This window comes from Labrus mixtus, chromosome 12 (assembly GCF_963584025.1).
Source record: "Labrus mixtus chromosome 12, fLabMix1.1, whole genome shotgun sequence".
NCBI lineage: Eukaryota > Metazoa > Chordata > Actinopteri > Labriformes > Labridae > Labrus > Labrus mixtus.
In genome coordinates this window covers 23,752,317-23,770,251 of record NC_083623.1, presented here as the reverse complement: position 1 = coordinate 23,770,251, position 17,935 = coordinate 23,752,317, and the positions used below count along the sequence as shown (strand labels likewise).

Sequence of the window (17,935 nt, the reverse complement as noted above, 5' to 3'; positions counted from 1 at the left end):
AAAGAATCAGCCGGCGGCTCCAAACAGCCAAAAATAAGAGAGCGTGAGTCTGTGTGTTACTTTCAGCGGCTGCATTAATAAACATCAGAGAAAACATGAATGTGGGATCCTTCCTTCCTGCTCTGCTGTGGTTCTAAGTGGTGGTAGCACGGGCAAATCCGACGTGGTTTGTCTATTTGGGGATTAGAAGTGCCCGGAGTGCTCTGAAAAATCAGGATTAAAGACGGATGTGCGTCACACGGGAAGATTGTGTCTGATACATTATTCTTGGAAGTTATGAATGTTTTCAGTGGAGCTACTTCTTAGCAATCGCTGAACACATAAACCTTGAATCCATGTGTTGTTTTTTGAAAGGAGTAAACCAGGAAGCAGAAACATGTGTGAAAGAAAGACTTTATTTATGAAATGTGCTCTGAAAGCATTACATTCTGAACATTTCCTGGAGTAGAAGGTAGAAGTGATGTTTGATTGGAAGCTGATGGATCTGAGAGCGTTTCTTCAGAGAAACCATCCGTTTGTCTGATTCATCCCAACAATGATATGAAACACTGCGTGAAGAAGTGACATCGAGACTTGAAATATTTGCTGAAATAAGTCCACAGTCCATTGTTGTTGTCTGGAAGTATTTTTAGTTCACGCTGAGACCTCGGCTTTTTGAGGATTTCACATTTTGCAGAATGAGCCTTCTCATATCTGTGCTGCTTGCATGTTAGCGAGGGGAAATAGCTAGCCTTTAGTCTGGTTACAGACCCTGAATCACCTCAGATTAGTCAAATAGGGTGATTCATGGTCGGTCACTAATACCTCCAAACATTCAACCAATCAGAGCTTGGAGGGTTGAAAAAGAATTAGGGGAACCTTCTTGTACGTCATAACTATCCAGCTACATAACTCACCAATATAATCACAGACAGTCTAAGAATGGATATGGTACTACTCTGTGATTGCTTTGGATCAAATTGATTAAAGTGACCCACCCCCCTCCCACACAGACATCATGTCCCACTTTAAGAATAACATGATATAAAATGGACAACCTCATGTTATTATCAGTGCATGTTTAGAATGAGAGCCCGACCGATAAATCAGCCAGTCGATAATATCGGCCGATATTATCATATCCAGTGACTATTGGTATCAGCTAATTTTATCACAGATACGCACCGATATTACCAGATTTATTCACCAGTCAAGCATTTTATTTGAGTATCATAATATTACACTAGCAGGTATCTTTACCAGCAGAGGGCAGAGGGCTCGTACATGCGCAGTTATTTTCCAGTTGAGTGACCATCTTGTATTTATTATATATTTTTTCCACAAGTGTTTGATAACTTCATTTGAGGGATCAACACAATAAATTTGTGTATTTATATCTATCAATCTATCTCAACAGATCGAACTTAGATCGAAGAAAGATATCGGCCAATTTATTGGTTTTGGATTTTTGATGTCAGCCCCAAAAATTATCGGTCGGGCCCATAAGATGTGAAAAACAACTTGATCTAATTTGGTGTTTTGTTTTTTTAACCATGCTAGAGCTAGAATAGCCATTTCCCCCTGCTTCATAAGTAACACCATGTCATCTGTTCCAGCTCCATGCAGTGCATGCACAGACATGTTGATCGAAGCCGTCTCATCAAACAACTCATTCCCCAATATGTGGACATTTCCTTTAAACATGGAGATTCTGTTGTTTCAGCCTCATACACCGGAAGTGTGGAGTGAAACTGAAGCACTTGTCATCACAGCATGTCCAGCCTTGGAGTAGCTTTTACGCTAACTATTTACTGACGTGATTAAATGCTAAGCTGGATGAAACACAGCTTAGAAATCCCAAATATATACTTTGCAGTAGAACAGCGAGAAAAAAAAAGAACAAACAATAAAAGCACAGCCATCAGACCATGTTGGAGTATAAAAACATGTTCACTTAAGGCGGTTACATCACTGACAAAGCTCTCCGTGTTTTTTGAAAGTCCTTTCTATTAAATATACAACAAGACAGAATTAGTATTGCACGTCTGCAGCATGCAACAAGCAGTTCTGTACAAGCCCTGTGTCGTGCTTCTTTGCCAACTTAAGGTATAATGGCACATAGATCTATTGCTGCACTAAAAATAAATAATTCATGTTAACTAAAAGGACGTCAGTGAATGAAACAGGCCCATAAATACTGTAGATAAAGACTTTGTTCAGTTACGGAGGTGTTTGCTGCTCTAAAGCCCATGAGATGCCACTCAGTCCTGACTTCACGAGTTGATCCAGTCTGGTTAATGCCATGTCGAAACACATGGCAGCAGCATTTACTGTCACTTAAATGGGAAATGTTGTCAGTGTAGTCAGAGTGTTGTCAATGGAAGAAAGCCTGGTATTTAGCTCACTTACTGCCTCATTAGCCATCTGCTCTGGACACTTTCTGCTCCAAAGCTGCAAAAGTCACAGAGGCTAAGGCAGCCAAGTTATTTATGCTGGTATTTCTCTGACAGTCTGATCAGGAAGATGGAGCGCTTCAGAGGAGAGAAGAGTGGTGTTATAGGGAAAGTCTCGAAAGGGGGCTGGTTGCACAAAGATTTGACTGTGGCTCAGAACTATGAGTCCAACATCCTCTAATAGACATTAAAGTTCTGCAGTTGTTCAAAGCTTTTTCTTGACAATCTCGGGCAGAAACACATCAGACTGCGTGAACTAAGGTGAATATTTGGACGCTAAAGAGACATATGTTTGTCTCAGGACGTGGTTGAGACCAAAACAGATCTAAAAAAAGAGTTAACAATTAAAAAAAAAAAGGTTATTTTCCAGAAAACAGGCTCACGTTGCTCTTTGTATGCCAAGGTCAGAACCATACAAGGACAGTATGCCCCCCCTCCCGCGCAATATGTGTTGCCGTCAAAATGGTAATTGTGTTCATTGATAAAATTCCACCAGAATAGGCAACAGACCAAAAGAAAGATATGTGCAAATCTAACTATTGACAACCTCAGAGCACACACAGCCTCGTGCCCATCCTGAGATCTTTAGGGCGCCCCCTAGGGGTGCCTGGACCACAGGTTGAGATCCAATGCTCCATAACATTGCTTCTTATTAATATAGACAGATATCTGCATATGAATGCAGAACCTGCAGACAATGAACAGATATTTGGGTTGAAAGAGTTGTTATAAATGTTTATTACACAGCTGGTTTGAATACTTGATTCTGATTGGCCAATTTGCTAGCTAAGCGGCACACAATCTGGCCGCTAATATTTTGACGATGGCGGACTGAAGTTTTATTTCATTACATTAGAAATTATCAAAAATTTGGAATCTTTGGTGTTATTCTCTAAGATGTGTGTAATGGGCACTGGACAGTCCGTATTAATATTTGTGATCTTGATTATCAGTGGATCTCAAAGTTATGTTTCCTGCCCTCTCAAGATAGAAGCAACACACCCCTGAGCGCTCACTGTAGCGCAAGTTCATTTGTGCTGGCAAACGATAGAGCCCTACAACTTGTGCAACCAGCCCCAAGAGGTCGTTTAATATGACTGTGGGGGATCCGAGCTTGTGACTGTAAAGGAAAAGGAAGCTGCATATGTGGCCCAGTCCAGCGCTGACCTCTGAGTCAGTTTGAGATATTCAGCCAGGCATCTCTGATATTCCAGTTGAGGCTGAACCGCACAGGCTCAGCAGTACACACACCAGTAGATCAGGTTAAACAGGATGTAGGATCCAGGGAAGATCATGCGAGAGTAAGTGTCGATAGCATGGGTGTTCTGGATGATCCTGAAGCCGCGGATCCCCTTCTTCTGCTTGTTCCCTGTGGGCTCATTGTCCAGGGAGAGATGCACCACCATGCGCTCCTGTTTTTCTGAAGCATCCTCTGCTGCCATGGAGGCCCTCGTGTACCCGGCCAGGCTGTTTGCGTCCGCCTCGCTGTACGTCCCGTCCAGCATCATGGTCCTGGCGTGGGACATGCCGCAGGTGCAGGGGAGTGTCTGCGACTGGACAAGAAGGTAGAAAAGAATGCAATGTTGATTACAGAGTTTAAAACAGTATTTGGAGATACATGCTCTTTCTGAAATGGTCTCCGTACCTGCTCCCTGGCTTTTTCTCTGAGCCTGCGGTCTTTTCCGTCTCTCATGGTTGTCAGGTAGTTGACGGCAGCGTATTCAAGCACAGACAGGAAGACAAAGACGAAACTGACCCACAGGTAAATGTCCACAGCTTTGATGTAGGAGACTCTGGGCATGGAGGCGTTCACTCCAGTGATGATGGTGGACATGGTGAGCACCGTGGTTATACCTGAAGCACAGAGAACAGACTCAGATTCCTGCGCAATACGGTGAAGATTCATAATGTCGTCATCTCTGAGATCTCAGAGTTCAGTACACAAAAGGCTCCTGAACTTGTAGAACAAAATAAATAGAAACGTGATGAACTGCTAGCTTTTCAAGAGTGGTTAAGAAACTGTTCAACAACTGCCAAGGCTATGCTAACCAAATCCTGACTCTGCCTCTATTGACTACTTAGCTAGCTATCAAAAATTATTGAAATGTCCCAAAATGTTGGGCTGTCTGTTTCATTCTCTCCGAGGGCACACTCAAACTAGGCAAAGTTGTCCAGTACCATGCTTGAGCACTATTATCCCCCCTCCCCATTCCCCAGCTGGCCTGCACTCACACTGCTCCAGGACTAACCGGGCCTGAGCATGGTTAACTCTAAGTCGTAGAACAACCATGCATGGCTTCATGTTATTTTTGAAGCGTGTTCAGTTTACAAGACAGGTGGACTCCAGAAAAAAAGAAAACAAAAAGAAAAACGGAAGCGCAGTTGAGTACACGTCCGAACATTGGAGAACAACACAGAGAACATGACAGCTTATTTTGAGAAATTTTAGTCAGATACAGCCAGAACACTCCATGATGGGGATTTCTCCATGACGAAGGCTGTCCACGTTGTGTGCCCATGCTTGTGCATGAACTTATTAGCACGGATCGAAGCGCTCATACTAGTCAAGCGAACTGGACTTCAGGGGCAAAATGTACTTAGGCACGGTAAGGATTTCCTAGTGTCAGTGTGCCCTCACACTAAGCCCATTTGTCCTTTAACATGCCCCAACATGATTGTCCCCACCCTTCCCATTCCCCCGCTGGCCTGCACTCAAATTTTCCTAGGCCCAACCAGGCCTGAGCACAGTTACCTCTTGTAAGTACATCATCACGTCGTAATAAGACAAAGGCATGGCTTTACATCATCATAAAGCATCTTTAGTTTAAGAAGAGCGCGGTCTCAGAGTCAGCACATTTGAGAACAACACAGAACATGACTTCAGCTTTACTGACTGTGTGGCTTATTTTGAGTCATTTTAGTCTAATACGCCCCGATTTTCTTGTTTATGCGAGGCGGCATTTATACGTCTGCCTGTGCAGAGTATTAGTATTATCTGTTGTCTGTACTTCGCTATGTTTATGTTTTTTATTTACCAGCTGCTCCAAACCATTGCCCCATGCAAGGCGGATTAATAAAGTTGTTTGAATTGAATTGAATGAGCCACTGCACCATGCCAAAGCACACCTCTTCCAACCATGTCAGGACCAAGGAAGTGTTCCATCCTTGAGCACAGTACAGATTTCTCACACTAGTCAGCAGACTGGACTTTAGGGGTCAGGCGTGCTTGGTTCACGGTACAGATTGCCTAGTGTAACAGCCCCTTCAGTGTCTTTTTGTGCTAACTGGTTCTGCTTTAAATACACATCATATATGGACAGGTAGTGTTTTTATTGTGTAACTATAAGTTCAAGTTCTGACCTAATGAGACTCTGGCAGGGACGGCCCTGCGGTCGATCCAGAAGGACACCCAGGACAACATGACCATCAGCGTGGCGGGGAAGTAGGTCTGCAGCAGGAAGAAGAAGATGTGACGCCGCAGGGTGAAGTTGATGTACAGACGGTTGTACCAGCCTGGAGACAGAGAAGAAATGTTCAGCCTGTGTTTGCAAAATTGTTTTACAGTACACGTGGGAAATAAAACAGAGAGATTATGTGCTGAGATGACACAGAACCAGGTGAAGTTATCAATTTATCTGAGCAGGAATGACAGAAATCTGGAGGGCATTTTAACCATAACAAAGCAAACAATGAGGCAGTTAATGGCAGAAGAATAATGTGAGGGAAAGTATTAAAAAAGCCCAAAAGGAGTGTTTTTCATATCATTGTTCTAGTTTCAATGACGGACACATTTCTCAGAGGAATACCTTTTCTCCAGGTACAGTTCTAATCGAATTATCTAAGTGAAAGTACCCACAGCATCCTTGAGTGGCGTTGTCAGAGTGCTCTGTGCATTGTGCTTAAAACTAGGACAGTGCTTCTGCAAAGACGAGCTGCTTCTGACGTCAGATTATTGTTCTTTTTAAAAGCCTTTAAACCGTGTTATGTTGTGATAAAGTTAAGGTTGCTGCTTTGAAACCCCCTCTATAACAGCGCCATTTTGTTTTGTAATTATCAACATGTAGGTTTTTCTTTTAGATTTATTTTTGGGCTTTTTGTGCCTTTAATGGAGAGATAGGACAGTGGATAGAGTTGGAAATCAGGGAGAGAGCGTGGGGAATGACATGCGGCAAAGGAGCCACAGGTGGGATTTGAACCCCGGCCGCCCGCTTGGAGGACCACAGCCTCCAGGCATGTAGGTTTAAATGTTTGTACCGACTAGTTTGTTGATGAGTCAAATAAAAGTAATGACGTTTAGGGAAATGTCTGATGGATTTCTGTTTAATAATTATTCCAAATAAAAATGGTGGAAGGAAGAACCATCAAAACTGCTCTTTGAGTCCTATGTCATAACCCATCCCTTCACTGAAAGTATTTCAGCTGGTGTCATCACTAAAACGTTTGCAGTCTCTACTTCTCAGTTGATTTATTCCTTCAGTAAATATTTTCCTAATCAGTTTATGGTCTCAATCTCTAGTTTGAAGTCTTCTTCATTACAGTACTATGTTCCTTTTGTTCATTATGCTCCTACTTGGATTCCAATAGTCAATAAAGTAGGGTTTGTTACAGGGTAGGCCACCTATGATTGACAAGACGCTATGATGGAAACTTGAAAAGTGTCTAAAACCCTGTTAGTATGGAAGTAGTTTTACCTTCTGATGATTTTTAATAAGTGCAGAGGTTGTGTTTTTTATAGCATGCAAATTGATTTCTATGATTTATAAAAGTGATGATTCCAGGGCAAATTGCCAACCATGTTTCAGCACACACAGAGGTCCTTTGATAATAAATATCCAGTCCGAATTGTCTCAGTAATCTAGGGCAGTCTGTTTTTTTTTTACTGGTCGAGAGTGATGGAGGTTGTGATGGATACTGTTAACAAGTTTTGACAGTTTTTTAAAAGCATATTCTGTTGGTTGGTTTGAATAAACAGGAAGAGCAAACAGATTTCCATCCGAAGAACCAGATTCTGAAGAGAGTCAGAGTGATGACAGGAAGATTTTCTATCTTTCAACAGGCTCAAATTAAAGATCACATATTTTGCAAAATACACATTACCATGTTTTCTTAACACTAATATATGTCTCTAGTTTGTCTACAAACCCCCCAATTATGAAAAAAGTCCATCCTCTCCGTCTTCTGCCTGCTCCACTTTTCAGAAAATGTGTGCTCAAACAGGCTGTTTGGAGATTTTCCCTTCATGACATCACAAAGGGCAGTAACCCCTCCCACAGGTGGGTGACACTCCCACAGCTAGGTGTTTGTTCTGCCCTCTGAGTCTGCCTTCTTGCCGTAAATAATAGGGCATGGTGCAAGAAAGCCAGAGACACCCAAGCCCCTTTCAGAGGGGGGGGGGGGGGGGCGTGGTCAGACACAGCTCATTTACATTTAAAGCTACAGACACAGAAACAGCCTGTTCTGATCAGGGCTGAAATAGAGGGGTTTATAGACATGATCAAATACAGGATCAGAGTGGATTTAGAAGAATAAACATGTTTTAGGGAGATCTGAGACTTAATATGTATATAGATAATATGTGACCTTTAAAGGCTATATAGTCGTAAGTGCTAGTGCACTTTCCAATCAATTTCACTAGATATTGAAAATAGAGCAGAAAAGCCAGGGCTGGACTCAATGCAATCTGCTCTATTGCATTGTTATTTGTGTAGTTTATAAGACCTAAAGTCAGCCATCTTGTCTCAGCCTAAACTCAACAAAAAGGTTATTGTAGTTGGCTGTAATCGCTGTCATGTAAACGTGGCCTAACATTCGGTCAACCAAGTATCAGCCAAAAAGTGGAGCTGACAACGCGCCTGCCTATCAGTCAGATCAGCCACACCCCTTATGACGAATAACTCATATCTCATGTTATAGATCATCCATAAACGGATGAGCTATAACAAAATGTACCCCCCTGTGCAATAAGTGCTGATAAAGACGTGAGCATTCAGACCATCAGTGTGTTTAGCACCAGGCTGTAAACCTGCTTATTCCTGCTACGAAAAACAATATTTTATACGGGACATCCAGAGGAATTGCAATGTTATGCTCTTTCACATTGACCACATTTTTCAACACCAGAAGTTGCTGCTTGGGTAATACTAATGCATGTAGCTTTATTCTGCATGTGGGTTGTGCTAAAACACACCTTGAGGAGTCTGCTGATTACGGAAGAGGATTAGGGCCACTGGGAAAAAAAAGTTTTTGGTTCTGACATTAATCTCAGAATTCTGACTTTTTTTTTCCAGAGCCAGAATTCTGAGAAAAAAAGTCAGAATTCTGACTTTAATCTCAGAATCCTAAAAAAAAAAGTCAGAACCAAAAAAACTTTTCTCAGTGGCCCTAATCCTCTTCCGTAGCTGTTCATATTTTCCGTGCAGCATATTTGGTTTTAAGGCTCCTCTTCTCTTCAAGGCAGATATTTTCTTCACAGTGAATTACGGATGCTTCCCCCTCGCTCCTTCCCACATTGCCAACATTTGTCATTTGAAGCTCTAAAATAAAAACAAGACTAGGGCCAAAAAAAAGCCCAACTCAAGGCTCAAAATCCACAAACCAACGGTTTAAGTTATGATGGCTACGTCTGCTGATAGAGTCTATGATCAGTATTCACTCTATTCTTCCATCCTTAGAAACCTGCTTTCTAATGTATTATTTCTCTCTCTCAAAAATCGTCTTTCCATTAGAGCACATGTGAGGCATTTCCTTTGTGCATTAAATATGTTATGTAAATGAACTTTCCTTGACAGTCTTGCCTCGCGGCTCTTTGACTTTCCTCACAGAGGTTCAACTCTGCAGAAGTGATTACTTCTGACTCTGCAAAACGAGGGTCTGAATTACCCCTCAGCTCGCCTCGGGGCAGAGAGTCCCTGCTGATCACCCCCAATTTTCTTTAACTTGGGCGGCTTAAACATGGATTTGTTGAAGAATATGCAAAATATTAGCATAATGTCAACTTTAATATAGATGGTATTAAAAGTAGATTTTGACACAAGGCCCCTTGATATGTTTAGATTGATGAGCCTGAACATAGTTTCCATTTCAGTTTTTATTCTGATCAAAGCAGTATGACCTGACTGCCACAGAGTGAACCTGGGGTCTCCGATTGCTCTCGAATGCACTCGCCCAACATGACCAGTGAGTGATCAGTACTCGTATGAAGTCAATATAAAACCTGTGTATCTACCTGTGCTGCTGTAGAAAGCCAGTCTGGAGGTGGTGTGAAACTTCTGGATGAGAAACTGAGACAGAGAAATCCTGTCGTCCGTGCTCAGAGACTCATCGCCGCTCTTCCAGTAAAGCATCAGGTCTTCATCGGTGTAAGCATCTGCAGGACAGAGAGCATACATGTAAGAAAAGAGACGCACTGTGTGTAGTATCAGCTGCAGAAGTTTGATTTTTTTCTGACTCACGCACAAGCAGAAGGTACAGAAAAATTCACTCATAGCATGACCTGCAGCTGCCCTCTTGGACAGGAGTGAAAGAGATCGTGATCTCAAAGGGTTAATTACCTGGTTAAATAAAGGTTAAAATTAAAAAATCTACTAAGTGAGTGTTACCATACTCATACTTTTTTTTTACTCACTTTTCATTAATTTGCTATTTTCAAAATGTTTTTTTAACCGCCAAAATATCTCATGCAATCCAAAAGAAATGGCTGCATGTAATGACAGTGGATCAGTGGCTTGAAAGGCAATGTGCACATTTTTAAATCTTTCAGGAGTCCCTCGGAGGGGTTCTCATTGGCAGCATCTCCACAGCAAATATTGATTCACTGACGAGTGATGTGAACGGGTAATAAATGAATGCAAACATTTCTGATAAACACTGAAGTCAAAGATCAATATTTTAAAATGCTGGAGTGGGTAATTAACATGAACATCCAAAGTGTCTCTCTCTTACTGAAAACAGTAATAAAATGGTGAATAATTAAGCCATATCTCAGAAGAGGGAGCAAAGTATTAAATATCAGCACTGCTGTGATTCGGTTATAAGCACGAGGCTGCTGACAGAGTGCCAAAGTTAATCTCAGAACTGCTGATATTCAGAACTTCATGACCTGAAGTGTGATGAAGTTTTTAGACTAAAGTTTCACAAGCAGCAACAAGAAGTGAAGCGCCTGTAACTAAAGACAGTGCTTTTTCCTCTGGCAGCGAATCAATACAAAACCAATGTATACATAGTTCAGTGTCTCTAAAGTCTGAATTCATCACAATAAATAAAGCATGATTATAGTGAAAGAAGAAAGGATCTCTCACTCAGTATGTGCAGTGTTGACCTGTTTGATGGAGACCCAGGAGTATCGGCCAGGGCGCTTCAACAACATGTTGAAGATAGCTCAAGCTAACTATCAGCTACCCTCAGACTGATTGGTGAAGATTTAGTGTTCAAAATAGAAAAAACCTTTGCACATGCATATTATAAGACAGGTGCGTAGCAATGTATCCATCAAAAACTGAAAGGTGAACTCCCGCACACTGTCTAACTAATCTAACTTATTGGCGACATTTCGGTAGTAGACCTTCATCATTTGCCTGATGAAGGTCTAGTATCAAAACGTCTCCAATAAATGTTTGTTTGAAAGTTTTCAGTTGAATGTGTTTTAAATATTTGTTAGTTTAGTTGTTTTATTAGTTTTATTCGTCTCTGTATTGTAAAATATTCAGAGAATGATATCAAGCAAAAAAAATAATTAAACAAAGTTTAATAAAGGAAAAAAGTTCTGCAGTCATCAGCTTCTTTCAACATAAACTGACGTGCCTGAGACAGATTGTAAGGAAAGGTTGTGTGCTTGTAACATTTTCTCTATAATGTTATTTCATTTTAGTTAGTTATTGTCTTTTGCAAAGCCTGTTTTTTTTTTATGGTTTCAGTTACTGAAAATGTTTTTTTACATTTTGGTTTTCGTTAGTTTTAGTTAACGGTGATATAATAACCTTGATGCAGAACTGTAATCTGTAAGTGACAACAGAAATGTGCTAATTCAGTTTCTCTGTGAAAGTGTCTTCATGCATTTCTGCTGATTGAATTAAAATTTAAGAAAATATAAATTCTGCACGTGTTAACCAACGGATTTCTTGTGTTTTTTTAACCCTGTTTTTTGAGCTCTCGGGGCCACCGTAACAATCAGTGTTTATAATCGGTGAGTTGCTGATTGAGATAACGCTCCACAAAAACACTTGAGGGCTTTAATAATGAGGAGCTCATTATCTTCACTTTCTCCTCAGCGCTACAGTAAAGTGTGTGTGGGACACACAAACACTCACAGCTCTCCAGCTCCAGCGTGCACGTCTGCGAGTCCAACGGGAATCGACTGAAATCCATGTTGCACGCGGCGGTGACTGTAACCCTGACGGATTAAAAAACAGAGTGTGAATGTCACCAGTGAGGGCAGATATCTATGCATGTGTTTTTGTGTGAGGTGGGGGCTTCATGTCTCACCTCAGGCTGTACAGGACGTGACCATCAGGAAACACCCGCAGCATGATGTTGTCGGTCGTGGTGTCGTGGATGAACGACCTCTTGGAGTGGACGAAGAAGACGTCGGGCACCCAGATCTTCTTCACCAGGCGTCCGTCAAACGTCATGCTCTTGTTGGTGGTGCTGGGGAAGGCGAGGCGCTCGTCCTTCCAGTAGTGCCTCAGATACAGGGTCATGGTGAAGTCCTGAAGGGGGGGTTAGATATGGAGACAGCATCTGGATTTAGTCTCACAGCGAGGACTCCTGAGCTCTGGTGGGATTACACGGCTGCAGATCCTGGATTACATGGATTCTTTATGACTTAATATACACAGCGGAGAGAGCTGAACATATGTTAACTAAGCACAGCATCCATTAGTCCTAGATTACCCCCGTCTGCTCACCCCCCTTTCCTCCTGTTTCCATGCAGGGAGGAGCGGGCCTGCAGACTCACATCCCCTCCTCTACCCACTTATATAAGAGCAGATCAGTTAAGAATAATTGCTGAATCAACACATCATACTCTTGGCACCGATCATTAAAGACACTTTTATGGGTGTAAGACGAGTTCAGGGGCATGCCTGAGTGTCTGCAGGGAATAATAACTGTAATGTGCTGTTAGTTTACTAATGAGAGGTGTTACCCTGGGCTGTTAACTCTCGCTTTTTTGTGTGCCTTTATTAAAGAGATAGGACAGTGGATAGAGTTGGAAATCAGGGGGAGAGAGAGTAGGGAATGACACGCGCGAAAGGACCCACAGGCGGGATTCGAAGCGGGGCCGCCCACCTGGAGTACTACAGCCTCCATACATGTGGCGCGCGCACTAACCACTGCACCACCAGCGCCATGTCGTTTACTCTCAAATGTGTTATAATTTGTTTAAGGCTGGCTACACACTTTACATTTTAGGGACGAGTATGGACTGAATTTGAGGCTTGGTGTCAATACGATTCCATTGACTGCTGCGGATTGATTCAGAGCCTCTCCATCTCGATTCATACCAATTCCAGATTGTGCTGCCTCCGACAGAATATCTGCAGTAGCCAATGAGAGGGAGCAGACGAGGAGGTGTCAAGAAACCGGATGTTGCATACTTTTAAAACTCATCTGCAAAATGTATAAGCCTCACCCACACTGTACCGTCTTCTCAGCCAGGATTTCACCCAAATTCTTTTCTTGTTTTTTATGTTTTTCGTTGCAAAACAGAATGTACGCCAACACAGCCAGCTGACGACATTGATCGTACTCCATATTTGTTTTCCATGGGAAGTCACGTTTGGAAGATTTTCTATGAGCTCTTGTGTCTGTGAAATCATCACTACAAACTGCAGATGTGTGATCTCGCGGTCTGGCTGATTCACCCAGTGTGTTCATTTAAAATCGTTTGGAACTGTCCTCATGGTCTCCCAAGTTTTTTTTAAATTGGTTAAGATTTGAAAATCATCTAGTGTGTAGCCAGAAATCAGCCAGCAGAGTAGCTCTTTAAAACATTGAGAATTTGATTTGACCAGCTCTGAATAAGTTCAAATGTAGCCTAGATGAACATGAATTCTAATTCAGGATGGAGTTTACCAAGTTGTGTTTTGATAGTGTGTTGAACTTCTGTGATAGCAGCCAACAGCCAAAGCTCATTGGGGCAGCAGACATTAGTAACAGTGGGCTTCATCAATCAGAGACATCACTGTGACACTCAAGGTTTAAGAGTAGAGTCATTGTTTTCCCAGAGATCTCAAATCCACCATGTTTGTCTGAAAATGAGGTCATATCATTTCCAACAGGAGCAGGAAGAAACTGAGAAGGAATGACCATCATTGATCCTATAAATTTAAATTGCTTCTTCAAATGTACTTTCCCACTGTATTGCAACTCCACCCTGTGTGACTAGTTTTACAGGAGCAAACACTATCAGTTCAAACACAGGTAGCTTGTGGTAATTCTACCTTGGAAAGTTATGACATTATGGCTAAATATCAAATCTGCTATTGAGAAGACAAGTGGGATTTTTACTTCAGGAACCACTCTGTTGAGCTCTATTAGGCACGAGAGGAAACACTGGAATGAACCGAAAAGGTCAGATCAGGACAGTATTTTGTTTAGTTTGGAAGTTACACTCTACTAGTTAAGATGAACCTTCCGTCTCCACGGTAACCCAACAATGACTACATAAGTAGTACTTAAATTACAAACTAGTTTACAGCTTCGGTTTATGGTGGACTTTACACTAGAACTTAAGGCAGATGTTATACAGAGGAGCTTAAATCTGAATGTCTTGTGTGACCATTAAACGTTTAAGAGCAGTTGTAACAATTACTGTTAATGACAATTAAACATTCCATTTATTAGCAGCAAAATGCACCTTTGATGAAGTTAATGCACGCTCATTTAAAGAGCTTCATTTAGCATCTGATGAGCTAATTTGAGGAAAGAGTTTAGATGGAAATAGCTGAGTGGATGACATTACAGTAAGTTTTCTGTCCTTATGACTGCATCCAATTAGCGATTTTTTTTCTGGCAGTTTTTGTGCTTGGAGGGCTGTTTCAACCCCAAATCCATCCAGTCCATGAGGAGCACCATGCAGACTTTCTGCAGACTTACAAAGAACCCTGGTTGGGGTGTAGACTGCACAAGAGTTTACTGTTTATTACCCATTACCTCATTACAACACTGAGTGTTTCTATTTGGAGACAAAAAAAGCTTTTAATGAACATGTGAAACAAAAACTTTAAAGGACCAATGTGTAACTCTAACATATAGGGTTTAAAATGTGTACTGCAGTCTAAATCCAAAACATTGGAGAGAGCTGTCTGCCCCCTCCTCCCTCCTCTCTAGAGTCGATGCTCACGCAGGGTTGCTATGTCACAGACACTGAAGCTTCAGTGTTTATCCAGCTCTGCATGGGTCTGTAAACCTTTCTGTGTTCTAACCTCTCTCCATTTTTCAAAAGCATCTCCAATATTGATCCTAGTTTGAGCACGTTTCTGCTCGTGGAGCTTATTAGAAACATGCAGAGGCTTTTTAGGTCGGGTACAATCACTTCTATCTGAACCACTTCTCTTTCCCGCTTCCATCACTTCAACACCTGTTGGTTTGTCTTGTGGGTATGTCTTATAACCACCTACTTATCTGGTCCGAGCAAATCCAAAGCATTCAGGACCAGAATCTAAAGTTAGAAGGAGGACATACTGGCTGCTGCATTGTTGTCAGAGAAGACAGCACTTCAACAAGCATGTTTCCTTAATTTCTGATGGTAAGGTCATTTTATAATTTAATTCAGTAGATATCTTACAGATTGGATCTTTAATCATGTCAATCTATCAATTATGAACTTGAATCATGTGAGCAATTTAACATGAAAGGTAACAACACTGCAGCAGTACATGGGAATCTTCCTTTAAATGTTGCATATTCTCCTTTTCAACCAGTTTAAATAAGTCTGAGAGCTCCCCAACACGTCTGTGAGTTTTTTTTTGTCATGAATCCACTCTGATCCTGTATTTGATCATGTCTATAAACCCCTCTATTTCAGCCCTGCTCAGAACAGGCTGTTTCTGTGTCTGCACCTTTAAATATGTAAATGAGCTGTGTCTGACCACGCCCCCTCTCTGAAGGGCTTGGGTGGCTCAGGCTTTCTTGCAACATGCCCTATTATTTACGGCAAGAAGGCAGACTCAGAGGGCAGAACAAACACCTAGCTGTGGGAGTGTCACCCACCTGGGGGAGGGGTTACTGCCCTTTGTGATGTCACAAAGACGGAGAGGATGGACTTCACTCATAATTGGACATTTTGTAGACAGACTAGGGACACACATTAGTGTTAGAAGAAATAAAGTGTATTTTGCATAATATGTGACCTTTAAATAACCATATCATTTAAAGATTATAACTAATAAGCTGTTTATTTAAAGATGACTCAGCACTTTTCAGCCTCTGTTTCCAAGTTGGCAGTAGAATTACTGTGATACTTTTATTTTCAAAGTTTTCTTTGACGTGTAATATAATTGAAAATTATTTTCTTCATGGTTGTTTGGACTTTTTCAAAGAGCTCTGTTAAAAATAAACATCATGCTTTAGAGGAATTGAGTCAATTAAAGTTGCATAACACAACAGTATGTCTCGCTGACGTTTCTTTTGCAATATACTCTAAGGATAAACTGCTAATGATTGTTTATGGTGAATTCATTTCTAAGTTCAGTTAAGGTGAGCTAACTCTGCCCTCCCCAACACGAGTGGATGTTGACCACTAGTCACAAAAAAAACGTTTTTAGTCTAGTTGTACATCTTCAGCAGGAGTCAAAGGTCACTCAAGAGTATCAACATCACCACATTTTGATACATTTTTAATTTTGGGTAACATAGTCATCTGTTCTGCCACTTGTTTATTTTGTATTTAAAGTACTGGAGAATCTTTTGTTTTCCTATTTGTATGTTTATTTAAATCTCATTTTGAAAAAAAGAGGGAGACAGTCAAAGGTCTGGTCATGGTCAGGTCAGACAGGGGCGCCTGAGGCTGGAGTTTTGTGCACAACACGAGAGCAAAGTTGAAGTTCTGCTGTTTGGTCAAGGCCGAGGGTTGTTTTGTTGGCCGTTTTGGCCAAATAATATCCCTGAGGGGAAACGTTACAAACTGCACACAGATGAAGGTCTCAGCTGAGATCTGAACCCCCTGTCGCCCATTCTGACACAATTCACTTTCAGACATGTATTCAGAAAAACTTTGATTTCTGTGCTCTAAACTCAAAGTGTGGAGTTTTCTTGATGAGAAAATCTTTTGAGACCTTGATCTGGATGAGTTGTTGGTTGGTGAGTGGACGGGCAAAACATACCGGGGCATATTTGGGATTATGATCTTTTCCCAAAACCGCCTCCATGTCCTTGAAAACCTTGTATTTGCATAACCTGCCATCCCTAAATGATACAGTCAAAGATAATTTGCTGTGTCACTGTCGAGCATGGTGCAGCTTTGTGATGTGACATAATGTCATTAAGAGAAGCCGTGGTCTGACATCATTATTTATTTCACCGCTCTCTGTTCAAAAACAATTAAATGCACGACGCTGAGATCCAAATTAAGATTAATCCTCGCTCGTCCTTCAAACGGGAGCTTACACGACATCAGGACGACAGTTTTTTGGATCCAATTTTTGCTTCCAGACCAGAAGGTTGATTTAATTACATTACTCAACATGCATCAGTCTGACTTTGAACACATAAAAAACATCCCATCAATGAGCTTTTATAACCAGACGCTGGTTATCCAACTGAAAACAACAGCTTCATTACAACAACTAAAAGAGTGTGTTCATCTGTCCTTTCCAAATACACAACCCCTCTGATAACAGAGCTTCACATCACCACTATTTTGGGACTATTTTTCATTTATATATTTACGGGTTGTGATCTGGTCGGTCTAATTATTAACATGATTGGAGATGTCACGTGTAAAAAACGTTTTTTTTTCAATGTGGAGCTCATGTGTGTTCACATGCTGTTAGTGGAGTTTTTAAACCTGGAGCCTTTTTTTAATTTTTTGTGAAAAAAAGGTACAAACGTTTTGGAGTTACACCAGCATTGCTCGCTCCTGCAACAGTGAAACAGGAAGTAATGGTTGCATCATAATCCTCCTGCAAAATGTTCAAAGTCTGTCCACTGAAAGTCCTTGATTTTGTCCCTGACAGGCTCAGATTGTTATTCTAAGTGTCTGACAACGTTACAGAAAGAATCCCCACAGAGATGGACCTTTTTGTTAAAGAGGAAGATCCATCCATCCATTTTCTATACTGCTTTTCTCGCTTACCCGGGTCGTGTGGGGGCTGGAGCCGATCCCGGCTGTCATTGGGCAAGAGGCACCCTGGACTGTTTGCCAGTCAAGCAGGGTTGACATATAGAGACAGACAACCAGCAACATGTTAACTCCACACAGAGAGGCCCTCTCCGACGAGGATTTGAACCAGGAACCTCCAAGCTGTGAGGCAACAGCGCTAACCACTGTACCCCTGTGCAACCCT

At 41.5% G+C, this 17,935-nt stretch overlaps 1 protein-coding gene across 1 annotated transcript in view; it reads right to left on the bottom strand.

The window, feature by feature from the left end:
• Nucleotides 1-3,419: 3,419 nt before the first annotated feature.
• Nucleotides 3,420-17,935, bottom strand: part of LOC132985329 (gamma-aminobutyric acid receptor subunit rho-2-like) — a 36,232-nt gene continuing 21,716 nt past the window's right edge. Inside the window, exons 4-9 of the mRNA XM_061052662.1 lie at nucleotides 11,913-12,136; nucleotides 11,738-11,820; nucleotides 9,658-9,798; nucleotides 5,793-5,945; nucleotides 4,078-4,286; nucleotides 3,420-3,985 (exon numbers count right to left, since the gene is read on the bottom strand). Coding sequence (XP_060908645.1) covers nucleotides 3,668-3,985; nucleotides 4,078-4,286; nucleotides 5,793-5,945; nucleotides 9,658-9,798; nucleotides 11,738-11,820; nucleotides 11,913-12,136 — 1,128 coding nt within the window. The 3' untranslated portion in view covers nucleotides 3,420-3,667. The remainder of the gene's footprint in view (nucleotides 3,986-4,077; nucleotides 4,287-5,792; nucleotides 5,946-9,657; nucleotides 9,799-11,737; nucleotides 11,821-11,912; nucleotides 12,137-17,935) is intronic.